This window comes from Stegostoma tigrinum, chromosome 4 (genome assembly GCF_030684315.1).
Source record: "Stegostoma tigrinum isolate sSteTig4 chromosome 4, sSteTig4.hap1, whole genome shotgun sequence".
In the NCBI taxonomy this organism is placed as follows: domain Eukaryota; kingdom Metazoa; phylum Chordata; class Chondrichthyes; order Orectolobiformes; family Stegostomatidae; genus Stegostoma; species Stegostoma tigrinum.
In genome coordinates, this window is record NC_081357.1 from 59117540 (window position 1) to 59136229 (window position 18690).

The 18690-nt window shown below is 40.1% G+C and overlaps 1 protein-coding gene across 4 annotated transcripts in view; it reads left to right on the plus strand.

The window, feature by feature from the left end:
- The window catches only part of LOC125452608 (heparan sulfate glucosamine 3-O-sulfotransferase 5), a 254892-nt gene that overhangs the window by 225296 nt on the left and 10906 nt on the right, over window positions 1–18690 (plus strand). For 3 of the 4 annotated variants that reach the window (XM_048531247.2, XM_048531245.2, XM_048531248.1), the window contains one exon: window positions 15067–15208. In XM_048531247.2, the coding sequence (XP_048387204.1) occupies window positions 15102–15208 (107 nt within the window). In that variant the 5' untranslated portion in view covers window positions 15067–15101. Of the gene's footprint in view, window positions 1–15066; window positions 15209–18548; window positions 18627–18690 lie in introns of those variants that run through there. The other variant, XM_048531249.2, reaches the window with a different exon arrangement.

The window sequence follows — 18690 nt, forward strand, 5'->3', positions numbered from 1 at the left end:
TCGGAGCAGGAGAGGTTTTACTTTATCCTCTGTGAGAACCTTTGTGAAGCAATATTCCTTTAAACTGCAAGTTTTAATCAATTCTATTCAATTTTAATTGAAACTTCAGTCACAACATTATACAATTAACCAACTCACTGTGTAATAATTGGAAGCATTTACCTTTAATTCTTCCAATTTCTGACTGAAAAAATTCTTTTAGAATTCAAGCGTAAGGTCCACATGAAAAAGATTTTGAGTCAAGGCCAGACTGGAAGCAATGCAAATACAAAGAACCAAAGCTTCCATAGTCATGTAATGCTGAAGTAATTGACAGGCTAGGATTGTTAAGACTTATTCAGATAAAAGCTTCAGCTTGTGATGACAGGCCTAGCAGTATAAGGTGAGAAACTCATTTTTTATTTTAATTTTTTTCTGAAGCTTTGTTTGCAATAACAAGCATCATTTTTCTAAACTGTACAAACAATTTATTTGCTAAATAATCGTAACATAAATGTTCAACTCTCATAATTATTTTATGGAGGAATTTTGTTTAAATTGTAGATTCACATATTTGTAAATATTTCTCAATACTAGGTTGAAATAAACAGATTTGAAATCTTCTCTGCAGTGTAGCATATCTAAAGCATTAAAGTGTTTGTATGAAATTTTACAGACCAGTATTTTAGTGATATCAATATTTTTGAAGTAATTTAACACTTTAACATATGCTGGTCAAAGAAAATGGTTTTTGAAATCTATTACTGCATAAAGTGATTTTATGCTGCAAATGATTAACATTTGCCATTGAAATCTCAGAGAGCCTGTCATGCAGCGGCATGTTTTATTTCTTAAAGGAGACATATTATGTATGGGTATTGTATTAAGGGTTGTAAAATTGAAAGTGCTTAACCTGAGATAAGTGGTAGTCAATTCATGCATTTGGTGAATTAATTTGTTGTTGTTGTGCTCTCCTTTTGGAAGTCAGTGTTCATCCATCTCTAAACAGTGGACATGCTCAAACAATGCAAGGATGCAGATCTGGCAGATATATATACTCCCACACAACAGAAACATTTACTTTTGTATGGCTCTAAACTAGGTCCAATCTTTTCTTAATCACTTCAGTTATTTTCTGACTTTTTTTTGACACTTTTCTCCCTTCCCCTGTTACCTGTGAGCTATTTCATTGGATTCAGACTGCTGTTTTATGTGTTGTTCAGATATGGAGAATATTTGAGCCTGATCACTTGCTCAACATCAACATGAGCACATTTTTCAGCAGGTCTCCTGAAAAATTAATAAGGAACCATAACTAATTTTTCCAACTGCAATTCAGGAGCACTCAAACCCCAATTCAAAAATTTTGAAAATTAAATACTGTGACCCATTGCGACACGTCTACTGAAGCACTGTACAACTCAGTCTAGTTCATTTTTGATTGTCCCATTTATAGGATTATCCTCATTTTCTCCTATAGAAACCTGGCTCAGCAGCAAAGCAGCACTTCAGCATTTCCCAAAACTTGAACCTTCCCCCAAACAACGATTGAGGTTAGGTCATTTGAAAATTTCAAAACTGAGATGAATCAACATTTATTGGAGATTTTTTAATGGGTTACAGAACCATAAAGGATGGATGGCCTTAAGATACATGTCTAACTATGATTTAACTAAATAACAGAGCGCATCTAAGGGGCAAAATTATTATTTTTATTCTTAAGCACCTAAAAATTGAGATGGTATAAAACATAGCCCACAATCAGTTCACAAACAAACGACTGATATCATAATTATAAAACCAAGGCACTGGCAGCTGATACTGTAGTTCCTTATCACTCTAACAACATCCAGTTTCTGAAATGGATCAATACAGAATTGCGTTGATGAACAAATCATTGCAATATTTTGGCAACGACTTCCACAAAAATAATAAGCTGGCCCTTATTTAAGGGAAAGTAATTATAACTTCCAGCACTACCACTAATCTATAGATCTTTGTTACTTTTTCAGGAATTAGCTTTTATCCTCCAATTCAATCCTGTATGCTTCTTTTCAAATTCAAGCTTGAGCTACCCATAATAAAGGTTTGACTCAAGGCCAAACTGAATGTCAATACAGACAGAAGAAGCCAAAACCTGTGCAGTCATGTACTGCTGAAGTAATTTATTGTGTAGGGTTATTAAACTTTATTCAGATAAATGCTTGAGTATAATGGAAGACAAACTTGATTTTAACAGTTTTTTTTCAAGCAAATGCACAAAGTATCAAAAGCCCCACACTCCAGAGACATGTTGGTGCCAATCCAAAGGGCAATATTAAGCTCAAGACAACCGAATAAGAGCAGCTTTGATAAATAATGCATGTATAATTTCACAAAGAGGAAACCAAAGTAGGGCACTTATTTGAGAATTTGGTATTGGCTTGGAGCAAAGACCATGATTGCTCCCATGGGAAAAGTGCATTGATCAATAATAATAAACTGTGTGTAGCTGAATAATTCATCGAGTTTTTCTGTACACTCAAAAGAAATGTTTTTTGATAACAGGAGAAGAAGTCAAAGTATATGCTGGAGACATTAAAAAAGAAATCTACATGACACTCAAATATTTCAACATTAATAGCTCTATTGCATTATGTCTCGGTTTGACTCATTTAATGCATATCATATTTGAAAAGATTATTTAGAAGATTTATCCAATCCTATAGATATCATTTTTCTTTTGTATTTGAATTTTGAAACTACTTTCACTTTAATTCTTATTAATTTTGTTGGATTAAAACTGGCCTTTTAGTTTTAATTGAAAACTGTCCATTAACTCTTCACAGTTTGAACTAATGCATTTCTATACGTCTCCTCACTCTCATGAAAATATCCAAGCAGTAAGAACTAATAACGTGTAGATACGATTACCATTCAGGGATCAAACCTGAAGGGTGAATATATCTACATTATTCATATGTCTTTTCCTTTTGGATATTTTCTTATTGGTAAGGAGGTCTGTAGAATTGTGATATTTCAAACTGTGAACAGTTATTTACGCTTTGCAATAAAACTTACACAAAGACAGACAATGCTAGAGAAATTCAATAAGTCTGGCAGCATTTGTGGAGAAACAGTTGTTGTGTCGACTCTGGTGTGACTCGTATAAGTTCTGAAGAAGGTACACAGGAGTCAAAACATACACCTTGTTTTTCTCTCTCCATACATGCTGCCAGATCTGTTGAGTTTCTCCAGCATTCTCTGTTTGTTTCAGTGTTTCAGCACCTGCAGCCTTTCTCTTTTCATTAAAACATAAACTTGAGTTTCTATCCAGAAAAATTACTGTGAAGTAAATTGGCAGTAATTTCGAAATAGATAGGGAGAAGATATCACTAAATAGCTGGAGTAAAACCAGTGTGCAGCAGTCAGATACAAATCTGTTGCTGTCATTCAAATAAATGATGTCAGCACTGGATCGAAGGAAATGCCCTAGTATTAGCAACAAATGCAAGCTATGTCAAAACTAGGAAGTTTTATCCAATGTTTGATTCTGGAGGCTCGCTGTGAGACTGTTGGGGTCAGCAGCCAAAATGTCACCACATGTAGCACATCGTTCATAAAGTGCAGTGGCTTTGATAGTGAGTACACACTTCATGATCCCGGGGTTCCTTTAGAGTTATAGTCATACAGCATGGAAGAGGCCCTTTGGCCCATTGATTCTGTGCTGACTATCGACACAAATATAAATGTCCTGCATTTGGCTATAGCCTTGAATGTTATGACGTTTCAAATATTCATCCATATTCTTTTTATAGGTTGTGAAGTTACTCACCTCAACTACCCTCCCAGGCAGTACTTTGCAGTTTCCCACTAGCCTTTGCTGCAAACAATTTTCCTCAAATCCCTTGTAAATCTCCTGCCCTTTACCTTACAATTATACCCCTTGTTACTGACCCTTCAATTAAAGGGAGCAGCTAATTCCTATATATCCTATACATCTCCTTCATAATCTTATGTACTTCAGTTAAGACCACCTGAGCCTTCTCTGCTCTAAAGAAAAATCCTGACCCTATCCAGCCTCTTTTTATAGCTAAAATTCTCCATCCCAGAAAACATCCTGGGAAATCCCCTCTGCAACCCATCCAGTGCAATCACAAACTTACTGTAGCATGATGACCAGAACTGCATTTAGCACTCCAGCTGTGGCCTAACAAATGTTTTGCACCACTCCAGCATTACCTTCCTCCTCTTACAATGTAGGCCAGAACTGATGAAGGCAAATATCCGATATGCATCCTCTTAACTACAGTATTAATCTGTCCTGCCACCTCTCAGGATCTCTGGACAGGCACACCAAGATTCTTGTATTCCTCTTTATGATACAATAAATAGTGAAATGATTGTAGTGATGGTAACAAGGTCAGCCAGGTGGACCTCATGGAATATCTGTTCTCTGATTGGAACTGAAAATCTCGTCCAATCAGAGAGCTCTGGCTGACAGATAAGAACAGAAGTGTTGGACAAGATAATAAAATGTGAGGCTGGATGAACACAGCAGGCCAAGCAGCATCTCAGGAGCACAAAAGCTGACGTTTCGGGCCTAGACCCTTCATCAGAGAGGGGGATGGGGGGAGGGAACTGGAATAAATAGGGAGAGAGGGGGAGGCGGACCGAAGATGGAGAGTAAAGAAGATAGGTGGAGAAGGTGTGGGTGGGGAGGTAGGGAGGGGATAGGTCAGTCCAGGGAAGACGGACAGGTCAAGCAGGTGGGATGAGGTTAGTAGGTAGCTGGGGGTGCGGCTTGGGGTGGGAGGAAGGGATGGGTGAGAGGAAGAACCGGTTAGGGAGGCAGAGACAGGTTGGACTGGTTTTGGGATGCAGTGGGTGGGGGGGAAGAGCTGGGCTGGTTGTGTCGTGCAGTGGGGGGAGGGGATGAACTGGGCTGGTTTAGGGATGCAGTGGGGGAAGGGGAGATTTTGAAACTGGTGAAGTCCACATTGATACCATATGGCTGCAGGGTTCCCAGGCGGAATATGAGTTGCTGTTCCTGCAACCTTCGGGTGGCATCATTGTGGCAGTGCAGGAGGCCCATGATGGACATGTCATCAAGAGAATGGGAGGGGGAGTGGAAATGGTTTGCGACTGGGAGGTGCAGTTGTTTGTTGCGAACTGAGCGGAGGTGTTGGACATCCTGTTCAGTCTGAGAGCTGGCTCTGAAGAAGCTGAATCAGTGTCAAAGACTCTCCACGTGTAAGTAAAGGGTGATGTGGTGATGGGATACCAGCAGCTAAGGAGTTATTTCAATGATCTTACCAAGGGAGCCAGAGTAAATAACCCATTCTCCCTTGCCCACATTTGCATGTGCAGCACTGTTTTACTTATAACATTAAAAGAGTTCTAGGAAGCACTTTGAACTTCTGATCCTTCCTAGCTATCTATAAATGTCCTTTTACAAATGTTTTGGAGAGCAGAAATTCTCCTGGGATAGCAGTTCTGCCAGCATTTCCATATCAAGTTCCAACTCAACCTATTTCCTTGGGCCAGGACTTGATGGAAGAAAGGAAAATCCATATCTCTCACCTTAGTTTTATATTTTATAGTGGACAGAACATCAGTTCGGGGGCGCGATGAGATACCAAAGTGTTTGGTAGCCCTCTGCATTTTCCCACTATTTCCAAAAGGATCCTTCACATTTCAACTGATGTATAAATCTAAAAAACAGATACATTATAATGTTCATCTCCTTACTCTGACCCATCTCTTTGAAATCATCTGAGGTTTTTCTCTTTTTGAGGGATGGATGCTGCCTAATCTATTCCATCAAACTGCCTTACATCACCCCATTTGGGTTAAATTTGATTATCTTATCAAACCTGGGATTAGGATGCTAACGAGTAATGTTGGGTCATCAAGGAAAATATCAGATGGTCATTAATTAATAGCTATTTATTAACAAGGAAATCACACTTTAAAAATTGGCATTGAATAAATGAGTAATCAATAATTAAAAATAAAAATAATGGGTGTGACCTCATAATCTGTAGATCAAGCATCTGGAATGTCAAGTGACATTTTTAACATGATAGTGTTATCAGTTCCTTTCAGATGCTCTGTTCCTGTTGACCCCACTGTTTGGAGAGTGGAAAGTTCTCTTCCTTATTCTTTAACATCTTAATGTTCAATGGGTCAATCTGAATGACATGGGCATTCACCTCATTCACCTCAATTATTCTGGATAAACATGAAATGCCCCGTGTTGCCTTCCAGTTGATGCAGAATCGACACTTTGAGATTGCAAGTCTATACGGCCTGAATCTTACTAAAAATCGGATAAGTAGTTTTGGTAAGCTTCGTGGAAGTTTTCCCTTCACAAGGACAAATAGTTTTCTCTCACCATCACAGAGTCATAGAATCATGCAGCCAGGAAACAGGCCCAAGTACTCTGTGCTGAATAGACATCTCAGTTTGACCTAATCCTATTTACCAGCATTGGGCCTATATCCCTTCAAACCCTTCCTATTCATATACCCCTCCAAATGCCCTTTAATTGTTATAACTGTACCAGGCTCCACCACTTCCTCTGGCAGCTCATTTCACACACACCTCACCCTCTGTGTGAAAAAGTTACCCTAAAAGTCCTTTTAAATTCTTAGCCCTTTCATCTTAAACCTACGCTGTCTAGTTTTGGACTCCCCCACTCTAGGGAAAAGACTTTGGTTATTCACCCTCTGACCCACATGATTTATAAACCTCTACAAGAGAGCAGGGTAAGTCACTCCATTTGCTCCACTTTGCTCACCAGTACCCTTTCCTTTTCCGTGAAAATGGGAACTGCAGATGCTGGAGAATCCAAGATAATAAAATGTGAGGCTGGATGAACACAGCAGGCCTAGCAGCATCTCAGGAGCACAAAAGCTGACGTTTCGGGCCTAGACCCTTCACCTAGTACTTCAGAGATGATGAAGGGTCTAGCCCCGAAACGTCAGCTTTTGTGCTCCTGAGATGTTGCTGGGCCTGCTGTGTTCATCCAGCCTCACATTTTATTACCCCCTTTCCTTTTCCTTTCTTTTTCGCTTCTTCTTCTTCTCCCGCCTCTCTGCAGGAATCCTATCCCCGCACCCCCTGCCCTTTTCACTACCAACCGTGGGGAGTCAGGAAGGAGTCAGGTCGTGACTGGAAACCACGTAGCGGGAGCTGAGCACACAGGCCATGTCCAGCAGCGATCGTGGATCGAGTGTGGGCCAGACCGACAACAAAAGCTCAAGAGTGTGCCTGTTCAGCAGTGAGAGCGGGGTCGGTGGGGGTCAGCGGTGAGAATGGGGCCCGTTAGGGGACAGCAATGAGAACGAGGTCGGAGATGGGGGCAGGGATGAGAGCGGGACCATTTGGGGGACATTGGTGAGACCGGGGTCAGTGGGGGTGGGCAGCAGTGAGAGTGGAGTTGGTGAGGGGGCAGCGGTGAGAGCAGCGTTGGTGAGCAGGCAACGGTGAGAGCGGGGTCGTTGAGGGGCCAGCATTTGGCTGTGAGAGCGGGGCCGGTGAGGGGGCGGCGGTGAGAGCGGGGCCGGTGAGGGGGTGCCGGTGAGGGGGCGGCGGTGAGAGCGGGGCCGGTGAGGGGGCGGCGGTGAGAGCGGGGCCGGTGAGGGGGCAGCATTTGGTGGCGAGAGTGGCCTTTCACATGGTAGCAGCAGCGGCAGCCTCCTGTGTGCCCTAGCAGTTGGAGCGGAGCCTGCACTTTTGAGAATGGGGCTTGGGAATCTGAGATCTAGTCTATTCTTTCTTATCTTTGGCTCTGTTAAAATCTTTTATTTCTGGTTTTTGTAACCAAATAGGTGCCAGTGAATGGCGACTTTGTGCACTTTTTGTTGTACTTATACTATATATATAGTATAAACATAGTTTATATACACATTCTCACCATGTACCAATACTTAGTACATGTGGCAAATAAATAAAATCTAAGAGTCACCCCTCTGCTTCTGAAGCTCCAAGTGAAAATAGCACTAGCCTATTCAGCCTTCCCCACAGCTCAAAACCTTCAACCCTCGTTGTAATCGCCACATCATTGTAATTCTTGTCTGAGCCTTTTCAAGCTTAACAATATCCTTCCGGAGAAAGGCGACCAGAATAGTACTCAGCGTCGCAAAAGCATCTTCACCGTTGTCATGTCCAGCTGCAACATGACATCACGCTCAATGTTATAACCAATGAAGGTAAGCATGTCAAATGCCTTCTGCACCACCCTGTCTACCTATGACTCCACTTTCAAGGAAAGTTTCACCACAAGGTCTCTTTGTTATTCTACACTCCACAGGCTCCTACCATTAACTGTACAGATCCTGCCCTAAGTTGCCTTCCAAAATGTAACACCTCACATTCATCTAAATTAATATCCATCTGCTACTCCTAGGTCCATTGATCCATCTCATAAAGTCCCATTGTACTCTGAGATAATCCTCTTCACTATCCACTACTATTTTGGTGTCATCTGCAAACTTATTTCCTATATTCACATCCAAGTCATTTATACAAAAGATGAAAAGCAAGGGACCCAGTGTTGATCCTTGGACACACCACTGCTCACAGGCCTCCAGTCCAAGAAACATACCCCCAGCCATCCTCTGTATCCTACCTTCTAGCCAATTGTGTATCCAATTGGGTAGCTCTCCCTGGATCCCAATTAATTAACCTTACTAACTGGTCTATTATGCAGAACCTTGTTGAATGCTTTACTGAAATCCATGTATTGTTATTAATGTCACTTTATAATGCAGATCTCTCTTAACAAGATTAAGCATAGTCGAACTTACATAATAAAACTAGAAAATGCTTGAAATGGTCAGCAGAAAGCATCGATGCAGAAAACCATCATTGATGGCTTAGGTTAATGCCATTCACAAGAGGCAAAGATGATACTGTTAAGAATTCATTTACAAATATCGATGATTTGAAAATTGGTAATAGAGGAAGCAAAAGGTACAATGAGGGGCCCAAAGGCAATGGTAAGAGCACATGGATGAAGTGACAGAGTGGAGACAAGCAATAGAGCAAGTAGATGAATGGTAGATGCTAGTAAATAATTTAAAGTAAACTGAGGCACAAAGAAAATGCTGAAGGAATGCACTGATTATGTAGTGAACGCCCGGAAGACTGGTATGACTGTGAAATATGGAGAGAATGAACAATGAAGACACATGTGAAACTGAGCACTCCCATACTCTGTTGAAGACTTAATCCAAGTGAGATTTGTGATGTATGTGATATTTTTACAAGTGCATGCTGAAGGTGATCTGCAAATTTGTTCTGCCTTTGCCTAAGAAATGTGCTATTCTGAACATGCTTCCCTGCCAGATGAGCTAAGGACAGATTTCTTTACCTACAGGGAATCAGATGGGTTTTTACACCAATCAGAATTGTTCTGGTCACAATTACTGAATTTCTGTTTATAATTACAGATTATAATGTATACATATATGAATTCCCTCAGCTACCGTGATGGTATTTGAACTCATACCTTCAGACCATTTGCCTAGGTATCTGGACTACCAGTTCAGTGGCATTACCACAATAACCACCATTTCACCCAAATCATCTCCCTCTGGTTGGCGGAAGCTTTCGAGGGCAGAAGTTCCATACCTTTGGACTTTGTTTCCTTGGTGGGCATGCCCCTAGCTATTTACATTCCTGTTAGCAAGCCTTTGCAAAGAAGGCAACATGACACTCTTACTGGATGATAAACCAATTGTGAGAGCCTAGTCACCTTGATGAACTGCTCCCCACTATTTCACTTGGCTACCAAGAAAAAATGTTAATTCACTCAAGTGCATTTTGTTAAAGCTTAAATAAAGGATTTTGCTAGAGAAAGGTTAAAATTGTAATTCAATTGGCTTTCATTTCTTATATTAGGATGGGGATTATGTTCAGAGTATTTGAATTTTGTAAGCTATCATGCAGCAGACTCTTGTACATAACAGATCTTCATAGATGCTTCATCAAAGTGGTGGGCAGCTGTCAACACTACTATTCCTGCCTTTGTAAAGCTTACAACCGATTGTTTGAAGCTTAGAGTTTATATGTGTGTAATTAACAGAAATATAAAAAAAGCTTTTAATGCAAAACTGTAATGGGTTTAGCATTTTTTTGTTCACAAAGGCATAGGAACTAATAAGCGGCTGACATATTTCTCCAGTGGTTCTTTTTTGTAATATACAGAGTTTAAAACATGCACAGACAATTGCTTGAAAATATAGTTTGGGTGGCTAAGGACCTTCTAAACCTATTAGTTCATGCCATAATGGGTGATAGACAGATGAATAATGTTTGCACACACAGTGAATTTCCAGTTTCTGCTGAGACACTATGAGCCCTTTCCTCCCTAACATGGGCAGAAGGAGTAAATTTGGACAGTGATTGATCATTGAGCTCCTGCCAGCAAATTATAGAACATTACGTGGGGTTGGCTAGCTGAATGTCTGATTTGTAATGCACAGTGACACCAATGGCATGGATTCCATCCCTGCATCAGCTGGGGTAATCATGAGGATCTTGCCTTCTCAACCTCTGTCCTTACCTGAGGCATGGTGACCTTCGGGTTAAACTTATCACCAGTCAGGTCTCTGCAATAAGATAGCAGCCCTATGGTCTTCTGAGATTATAGTAACTTTACTATAGAACACTGGCAGAAGATGAGAAGCTCTGTGTCTTAAAACTTTATTAGGTTTTCACTCATGAGGCAGGTGAGCAGAATTCAGAAGCTTCTTTGGTCGCGCAACCTCCTTGGGAAAAACAAAACAGTCCCAACTAACAAGATCACTCCGCATTCCCCCATTCATACCATAACCTATTTGCATGCCTATCCACGCCATCACAAGCCCACTTAACATTAATTGTTTCTTATATCCTCCCTGTCAACATGTGCCCTACCACCCAACACAATTGCCCTCCCTCTATTCTAACCAAAGGTCCTCCATCCACTCTGCATTTCACCCTACAAAATCCATGCCAAACCTGTACTCGCCCTAGGCCACCTCTTGTAGACAAACAGGAGGCTGGGAGAACACATCAAGCCAGCAACATCTGAAAGAAAGGAGAAGTCAAAATGTTGGGTTTTACCCTTCTTCAGGACTAGATGTGGGGTTAAGAGGAAGCTGTGGAAAAAGAGAGGGAGGGTCGCAGGACGGTGGTGATAGGTGGGCACTGATTGCAGGTATGACCTGGTTGGTCGATGGGTGGGATGAATCCATTTGGTGGTTGGAAGGGTGGGTCAGAGGCCAGATTGAAAACGGAGGAGGTGAGGCTGGAAAGGAACCAGGGTATGGGTGGGAAGTTGAAATTGGAGAACTCAATATTGAGTTCTCCAGGCTGTAGGGGGCCTAGGCAGAAGATCAGGTGTTGTTCCTCAAAATCACGTTCTGAGCCACTGCGACACTGGGGGAAGCCAAGGACGGACATATCAGAGAGGGATTTGTATGTGTTTGGGGGGGGGGGGGGGGGGGCGAGGGCGAGTGGTGTTGTTGAAATGGGCAGTGACCAGAGGTTAGGTTGGCCGTTATAGGCCAGATGAAGATGCCATGTGAAACAGTCACCTAGTCTACGTTTGGTCTCACCAATGCAGAGAAGACCACATTGGAAGCACCGGATACAGTAGACTAGGTTAGAGGAGATGCAATTGAAGCTCTGTCTCACTTGGAAGGTCGGTTTAGGTCTCTGGATGGAGGTGAGGGAGGTGGTGTGTGGGCAGATGTTGCATCATTTATGATTACAGGGAAAAGTATTGTGTGAAATGGAGAGGTAGATGGGGAATGTGATGCAAACTAAGGAGTGGCGAAGGGAACAGTCCTTACGGAAGGCAGGGAGGAGTGGGGAGTGGAAGATATTCTGGGTGGTGGGGTCTAATTGGAGTTGGCTGAAGTCGCTGAAGATGATACATTGGATGCAGAGGCTGGTGGGGTGGAAAGTGAGAACAAGGGAGAAACATTTTTTAATGTTTGGGAGGGGAGTGGTGAAAGGGCTGTGGAGTGGGGAATTGTGGAGGCATGTGGAGGGCTGTCTGGATGACAGACGGGGGAAAAGAGAGTTGTTTTTAAAAGGTGGGCATCCAAGACGCCTCCTCGTCAAAGCCGATGCAATGGAAACAGAGGAATTTGGAAAACTGGATGGAGTTTTTGCAGGATACAGGGACGAGGGAGGTGTAGTATAGATAACTAGGGGAGTCTGTGTGTTTACAGTAAATGTCGGCCCATAAACTGTCGCCAGAAATGGAAACGGAGAGGTCAAGAGAGAGGACAGAGGAGTCTGAGATAGACCAAGTGAATTTGAGGGCAGGGTGGAAGTTGTTAGTGAAGTTGATGAACTGCTCCAGTTCAGCCTGGGTGCAGGATGCAACACTGATGCAGAAGAGTTGGGGAACAGTAACAGTGTACGTACTGAAGAGGGACTGTTCAATATAACTGACAAACATGGCAACCCCCTGGATTTGGAGAAAGTGGGAAGGTTTGAAGGAAAATTTATTGAGGGTGAGGACTAGTTCAGCGAGGTGGAGTCGAGTAGGGGAGAGACTGGATGGGTCGTTTGGAGAGGAAAAGGTTGAGGGCCTGTTGGCCATCCTTGTGGGGTATGGATATGTATAGAGACTACATGTGCATAGGAAAGATGAAACGATGGGGGCCAAAGAACTGGAAGTTTCCTAAGTGGTGGAGAGCGTGGTTTGTGTCCCACATATAGGTAGGGGGTTGTCTGGATCAACAGGGAGAGAATGGAACCAAGGTAGGTCCTTCCTAGCACATGTATACCAGCCATATACCAACACTGTGAATGCATGGTCCCACACATCCCCATGGCTCCTAATAACCCCTATGCCAACAGTACCAACTCCTTCCCACCATGTCCCCAGTCATTCCCCTAGTCCATTACAGCTGCTATGCCAAATTAGTATTATCATCAAGTATCCAAACTAAGAGCCATTCTGACATAAAATAAAATAAATTTCTAAATATCTATTATAGCCTTAACTATATAACAAGCCCTCATTGATAAATCGTTCAATACATTTAAAGGCCTTCAAGTATTTAATTGTTTTAAAAAATTATATTCATGGTCCTCCATCAAAGACTGATAATTCTTGAATAATCCTTTGGAATAATCACCAAACTGTGAATTTTCAGTCCCCCACTATGGTAAGGATACTTATGGAAGAAATCATGCAGTAATGGTACAATAATGATACCCTTCGGTTAATGTCAAAAAAATAGCCATTGTGAAGCTTCAACTCCGAGACAAAGCAGGACAATTTTCTTCTCCACAATTTAAAAGGCAAGTGATTTGATCCTTAACAGTTCTACAGTCCTTGTTTGTCATTTATGAGCATTCATCTCTCTACTATCAAAAATTATGTCAGAATTGGTACAGCACTTCCAGATCCCTATTCTCAGCACCATTTGGATAAGATGCAGCGCCTCTGGAGCTCCAGGAAAATCGGATCCAATGTGTACCTAAAGAAAGCTAAAATGGGAAACAAATATAAAGACAGTAAATACCATGTAATTTTCAAAGATAACATAAATTATACACTGCATAAATAGACAGGACTCATTGAGCACAGACCAAAAGGACAATAAGAAAAGCAGAAACAGATATTGCTGGAAAAGCTCGGCAGGTCTGGCAGCACACTTGAAGAGAAATCAGAGATAACGTTTCCGGTTTAGGTAATGCTTCCTCAGAACTGACCTCAAAATGTTAATTCTGATTTCTCTTCACAGACACTGCCAGACCTGCTGAGCTATTCCAGCAATTTCTGTTTTGTTTCTGATTTACAGCATCCACAGTTCTTTCGGTTTTATCCAGGAAGAAAAGTAAGTTAGTAGTCCAATGAAAGTCATTTTTGACATTCTTAGAGTTCCTTTCAAACACAGAAGCAAACTGGAGGTGGAAGTCTAAAATGAGAACACAAAATGCTATAGTTATTTAACATGTCAGGTGACCGATGTGGAGAGGAAAACAAAGTTACCATTTTACATCTGTGACTTTTTATCTGAACGGTTCTGATAAAGGGAATGTTCTGGTACATTGAGGCTATTCTGAAGCATTTAGGCTACTTGCAGGATTTTAGGTAACAGTGTTCATTGGTAATATTGCTTTATAAACAAGTTTTCACAAAAATCAAGAAGGTAAAATAAAGTAAGATTTGAAATATTGGATTAGCAAGTATTGAACTGTGCACGAAATAATAGATTTCAAAGAAATTATTCCAACATCTACGGCAAAGTGAACTGAATCAATAAGCAACATGGTGAAGTTGAAGGGTGTATCAATTTTGTTCCAACTGTCTTGTTCATCTGATACTACTCTAATAAACCTTTTGAAAATGACAATGTCACAACTGAAAAAAGAATCAAAACGCCAAAAACAATTGATTTCTCCACCTGTTGTGCACAGAGGTGGCCTACAAATGTTGTGATTGATAAGAGTTATCTTCAAGGGAATTTGTTAAGTTCTGTATTTTGGAGCCATACTTTTTTGTTAAGTGCCAAAAAGTTACATATTCAAGGGACCATCCTGGAATTTTTACACAGAATTATCATCTTTCAAGGGAGGTATTGGGGTAATGGCGATGTTACTAGGCTAGTAATCCAGAACTCCGGGCTAATGTTCTGGGAATGTGGGTTCATACTCTACCATGGCAGACGATGACATTTGAATTCAATAATAATCTAAAATAAAATAGCGTAATGGCAACTATATTACCACTGTCAATTACCATTAAAAACCCATATGGTACATTAATGTCCTTTGGGAAGGAAATCTGCCATTCTTGCTTCGTCTGGCCTACATGTGACTGCTGACCCTCAGCAATATTGTTCACTCTTACATGCTCTCTGGACAATAAATCTTAGCCTGGCCAGTCACACCCATACCCCATGAATGTTTTTATTTAAAAGGATTTGGGTGGAAAATAGATGATTAATTATGACATTAATTTATTTCATTTTAATGTATAAGTTTATCTAACTTTTACCAAACAAACAATTGATCAGCAAACTTCTCATTAATGATAACGAATGGTTTTCCACATTTTTAACTGGTTCCTTTTCTCTCTGGTCACTACAGGCTGAAGAAGCAGTCCTGAAGATTGATGGAGGGCCATGCTATTCAAACAGCAGGTGTTGCTGAGACAGAAGCTCTTTGTGCTGGGCAGCCTTGCTATTGGAAGTCTTTTGTACATAGTTGCCAGAGTTGGGAGCTTGGATAGGTGAGTATCCTTACATTGTTTTCATATGGGTAGAGTAACAGTTATGTTGCATTACCTGTATTTCTTTTCATACCTGTTTTACTTCCCAAATTTGTGTTTAGTTGAAATTGTGGTTTAATGTGATTTGACACGGACTTGTTCAGGATCTCTGACAGCCTTCCTGAAGACAAGATTTTTTTCAGTGTAAAGGAAGAAAAGTGTGAGTGAAAGACAACCTGAGGTTCTCACAACTCCTTTCACTATTGTAGCAACATAGGGATAAGGCAATAGCAAGCTGAGAAGGATGGAATGGATGTGAGACAGGAGCCTAAAAGTAACACATTAATTAAAGTGAGCAGATATTATACAAATTATTTCATTGTGAGGTCAAACAATTTGCTGTTTTACAGTATCACAGGAGCACCATACCTCGAAAGCAATCTATTCAATTTTCTCTAAATTTTGATCTAAATTTTAAAATTAAAAAATATTTAGAATTAGTTTACAATCGTAATTAGAAAATGCTTAGATTATCAGATTAGATTATGCTTAGAAATTCTGCTGAATTTATTCCAACGGTTCTGCGGTTGGTTCATAACAAACAAGAGCATTTCATGTAAATCCATTTATGAATCCATCGCTAATGCAATCAAAGCTTCATTTCTTTATACTTTACATATGCAGAAGTAGACCATTTTATGGAAGTTTCCAAACCATGTTACTGAGATAACACTTCTGTTTGCTCAATATGGACAAGGTAATTGTATGTCCCTATACACCCCGACTGTAAGCGTTTGACTGAATCCAAAGAGTTGAAGAACCTCGGTTTATGCCCCGCAACACCCCACCTTCACACCCCAAGAGCCTTCATGACTGTTGCATCTGTCTAAGCAGCCGGAACTACAGCATTTATCACGACTGACCTCAAACGGATTACCTGCTGCTGCCCCTACAAGGATTATATTGTCCAAGTAAATGGAGTAAGATTATATCTACATGACAACTTCAATAATATTTGCCTCATTGTGTAATTCATGACATTTACAATTATTGACATTTCCATCTTCTGGCTTCTATGATCCGTGCAGCTTTATTTATTGGCAAAACTAAACATACAGAGTTCCTTACATTTTTGCTTTCATTAAGCTTCACAATAAATAAACCACTAACTTATGCCTTTCATCTTATCTTCCTTTCTTATGTCCCTTGACTCATCATTCCTTGCTCAAAACATATTACAGAACTGGATGAGAACGGCAGGCCAAGCAACATCAGAGGAGCAGGAAACCTGACGTTTCAGTTTCTGAAGAAGGGTCTACATCTGAAATGTCAGCTTTCTTGCTCCTCTAACGCTGCTTGGCCTGCTGTGTTCATCCAGCTTCACACCTTGTTATCTCAGATTCTCCAGCATCTGCAGTTCCTACTATCTCTATATTACAGAACTGCCTTTTCCCAGTTCTGGTGGAAGGGCAAAGACCTGTAATATTAATTCCATTTCTCTCTACACAGATACAGCCTAACCTGCTTGTATTTTTCTGTCATTTTCTGTTTTTTTGTCAAATTTCCTTTTATCTGTTGCATAACCATATTCCAAAATTGAAATGGTATGAAAAGAGCATTGAATAACAAGGATGTTGTATAAAGTCAAATACTAGCAAAAGTGAAATTATTTTGTGCAAATAAAATTTAAATAAGGTAAGTTCCCATGTGCAGGTATGGCATACAGAAGAGATATTGAATATTGTCACTTCGACTTATGAGTCACCCAGAACACACTCAGGTAAGGTCTCAGTCAAGGGGTAGGAATGAAAAAAGAAGTAATAAAAATAGCCATTGTGCATTATGTGTATGACCAGTGAAGAAGGGGAGTTCATAAGTATCCCTTTTTGTTACTAATCTCTATTCAACATTCGGCATTGCTAGAAATGTCCTGAATTTAACTATAATTATAGAAGTTGACAAGGAGAGAGAAAAGCCAAAACAAGAATAATAAATAGAACAGGATATTAAGAAACATCAAGAAAAAGAATAGGAAAATGCAAGAATTATTTTGAATAAATGTAAACAAAATAAGAGATAAGAAGAAAAGAAAAATATAATGAAAATCTATATTATTTTTTAGATCAAATAAACTCCCATCAAGGCACTCATGTTTAAAATGATTTCATTCCCTCCTGATCCTGAACTTTACATCCCAATCTATGCCCTGAGATTTATTGTTGCTGCAGTTTCTGTGAATTTTACTCACTAACCATTGAAGCACCGCCAACCTTCATGCCACATTTCCCCACCAACCCCCAACACTAACTCCACAGCCTTTCACAACTAAAATCTCCAATCTGGCCTCTTGGCCTATGAATTTAGTTGTTTAAACAACACAAAGAAGCAATTGAATAGAAATTGTTTCACCGTGCCTGCTACATTATATCTGGAAGGAAATTGGCCATCAGTTTGAACTTGATTGATCAACAACATAGTGTTTGAAAAATGGACAAAACCTACTGCTGCATTGTCATGAGGTGTGTGTCAAACTAAAACATTTCCCACACAACACGACACCAAATGAGTTCACAATGCCATATCCTGTCAGATTTCCAATTACTTCAGATGTAACCAGCAGGAATCCAGATGGCTAAATTGTATATTATGTATTCTATATTTATTGAATAATAATTGGCAACCATCAAGTATAAAGGCCACAGAAGTTTAACAACATCTTTTTTGTGAGTTTTGTTTTATAAGCCGTCGTGTTTTTCTAGTTTCTTCTTCTTTTCAAAAAAAGAAATAACTAACTTGAAACAATCTGCAATAAAATTGACCTGATAATGTTTGCACAGGACTTACAAATTCAAAATGGATAGTGTAATGTCAGTAGGATCAGAGTGAGCACATTTTGCATTAATCATGGTGTACAGGTATTTTGTCTGAGGAAGTAGTCAAGCTACTGATCCCCCTGAGCATGTGTATAAATGACAAGTCACTAGTGCCAGGGGAAAAATGTGAGAATGCTAATCAATAGTGGAAGAAGTGATTTTGTAGATATTGAGAAGGAAATTGATGTATTTCACTGACTAGTCTCACTGTTACTAGCAGTAAATAGATTGCTCTAATTTATGATTAGAATCAATAAATCTCTGATGAAATCCATTTCTGTAATTGTTCTGTAGGGCAGGCATGCTCAATAATTTAAACAGGAATTTAATACAGTTATGTCAGTTATGTGTCATAAACTGACATCATGTTAATATGATTTAAAGCTAATTTCTTTCATTATTATTTATATGATGTAGAATATCTGTTATTTTGCAGATTCTGCTGTAACGCGACTGACAGAGTTGCTTTTGCTCTTTCTCCTGCTATTATAGGTCAATGTCACTGGTTTGATACAATAGATCCTGTTCCTGAGCATGTTATAGATCCAACTAATCATGTCCAGATTGTAAGTCTTCATTTGTTTCTGGACATTTGTTAGAAGATTTTCTAAACTCTGTTTTGTGAAAGCA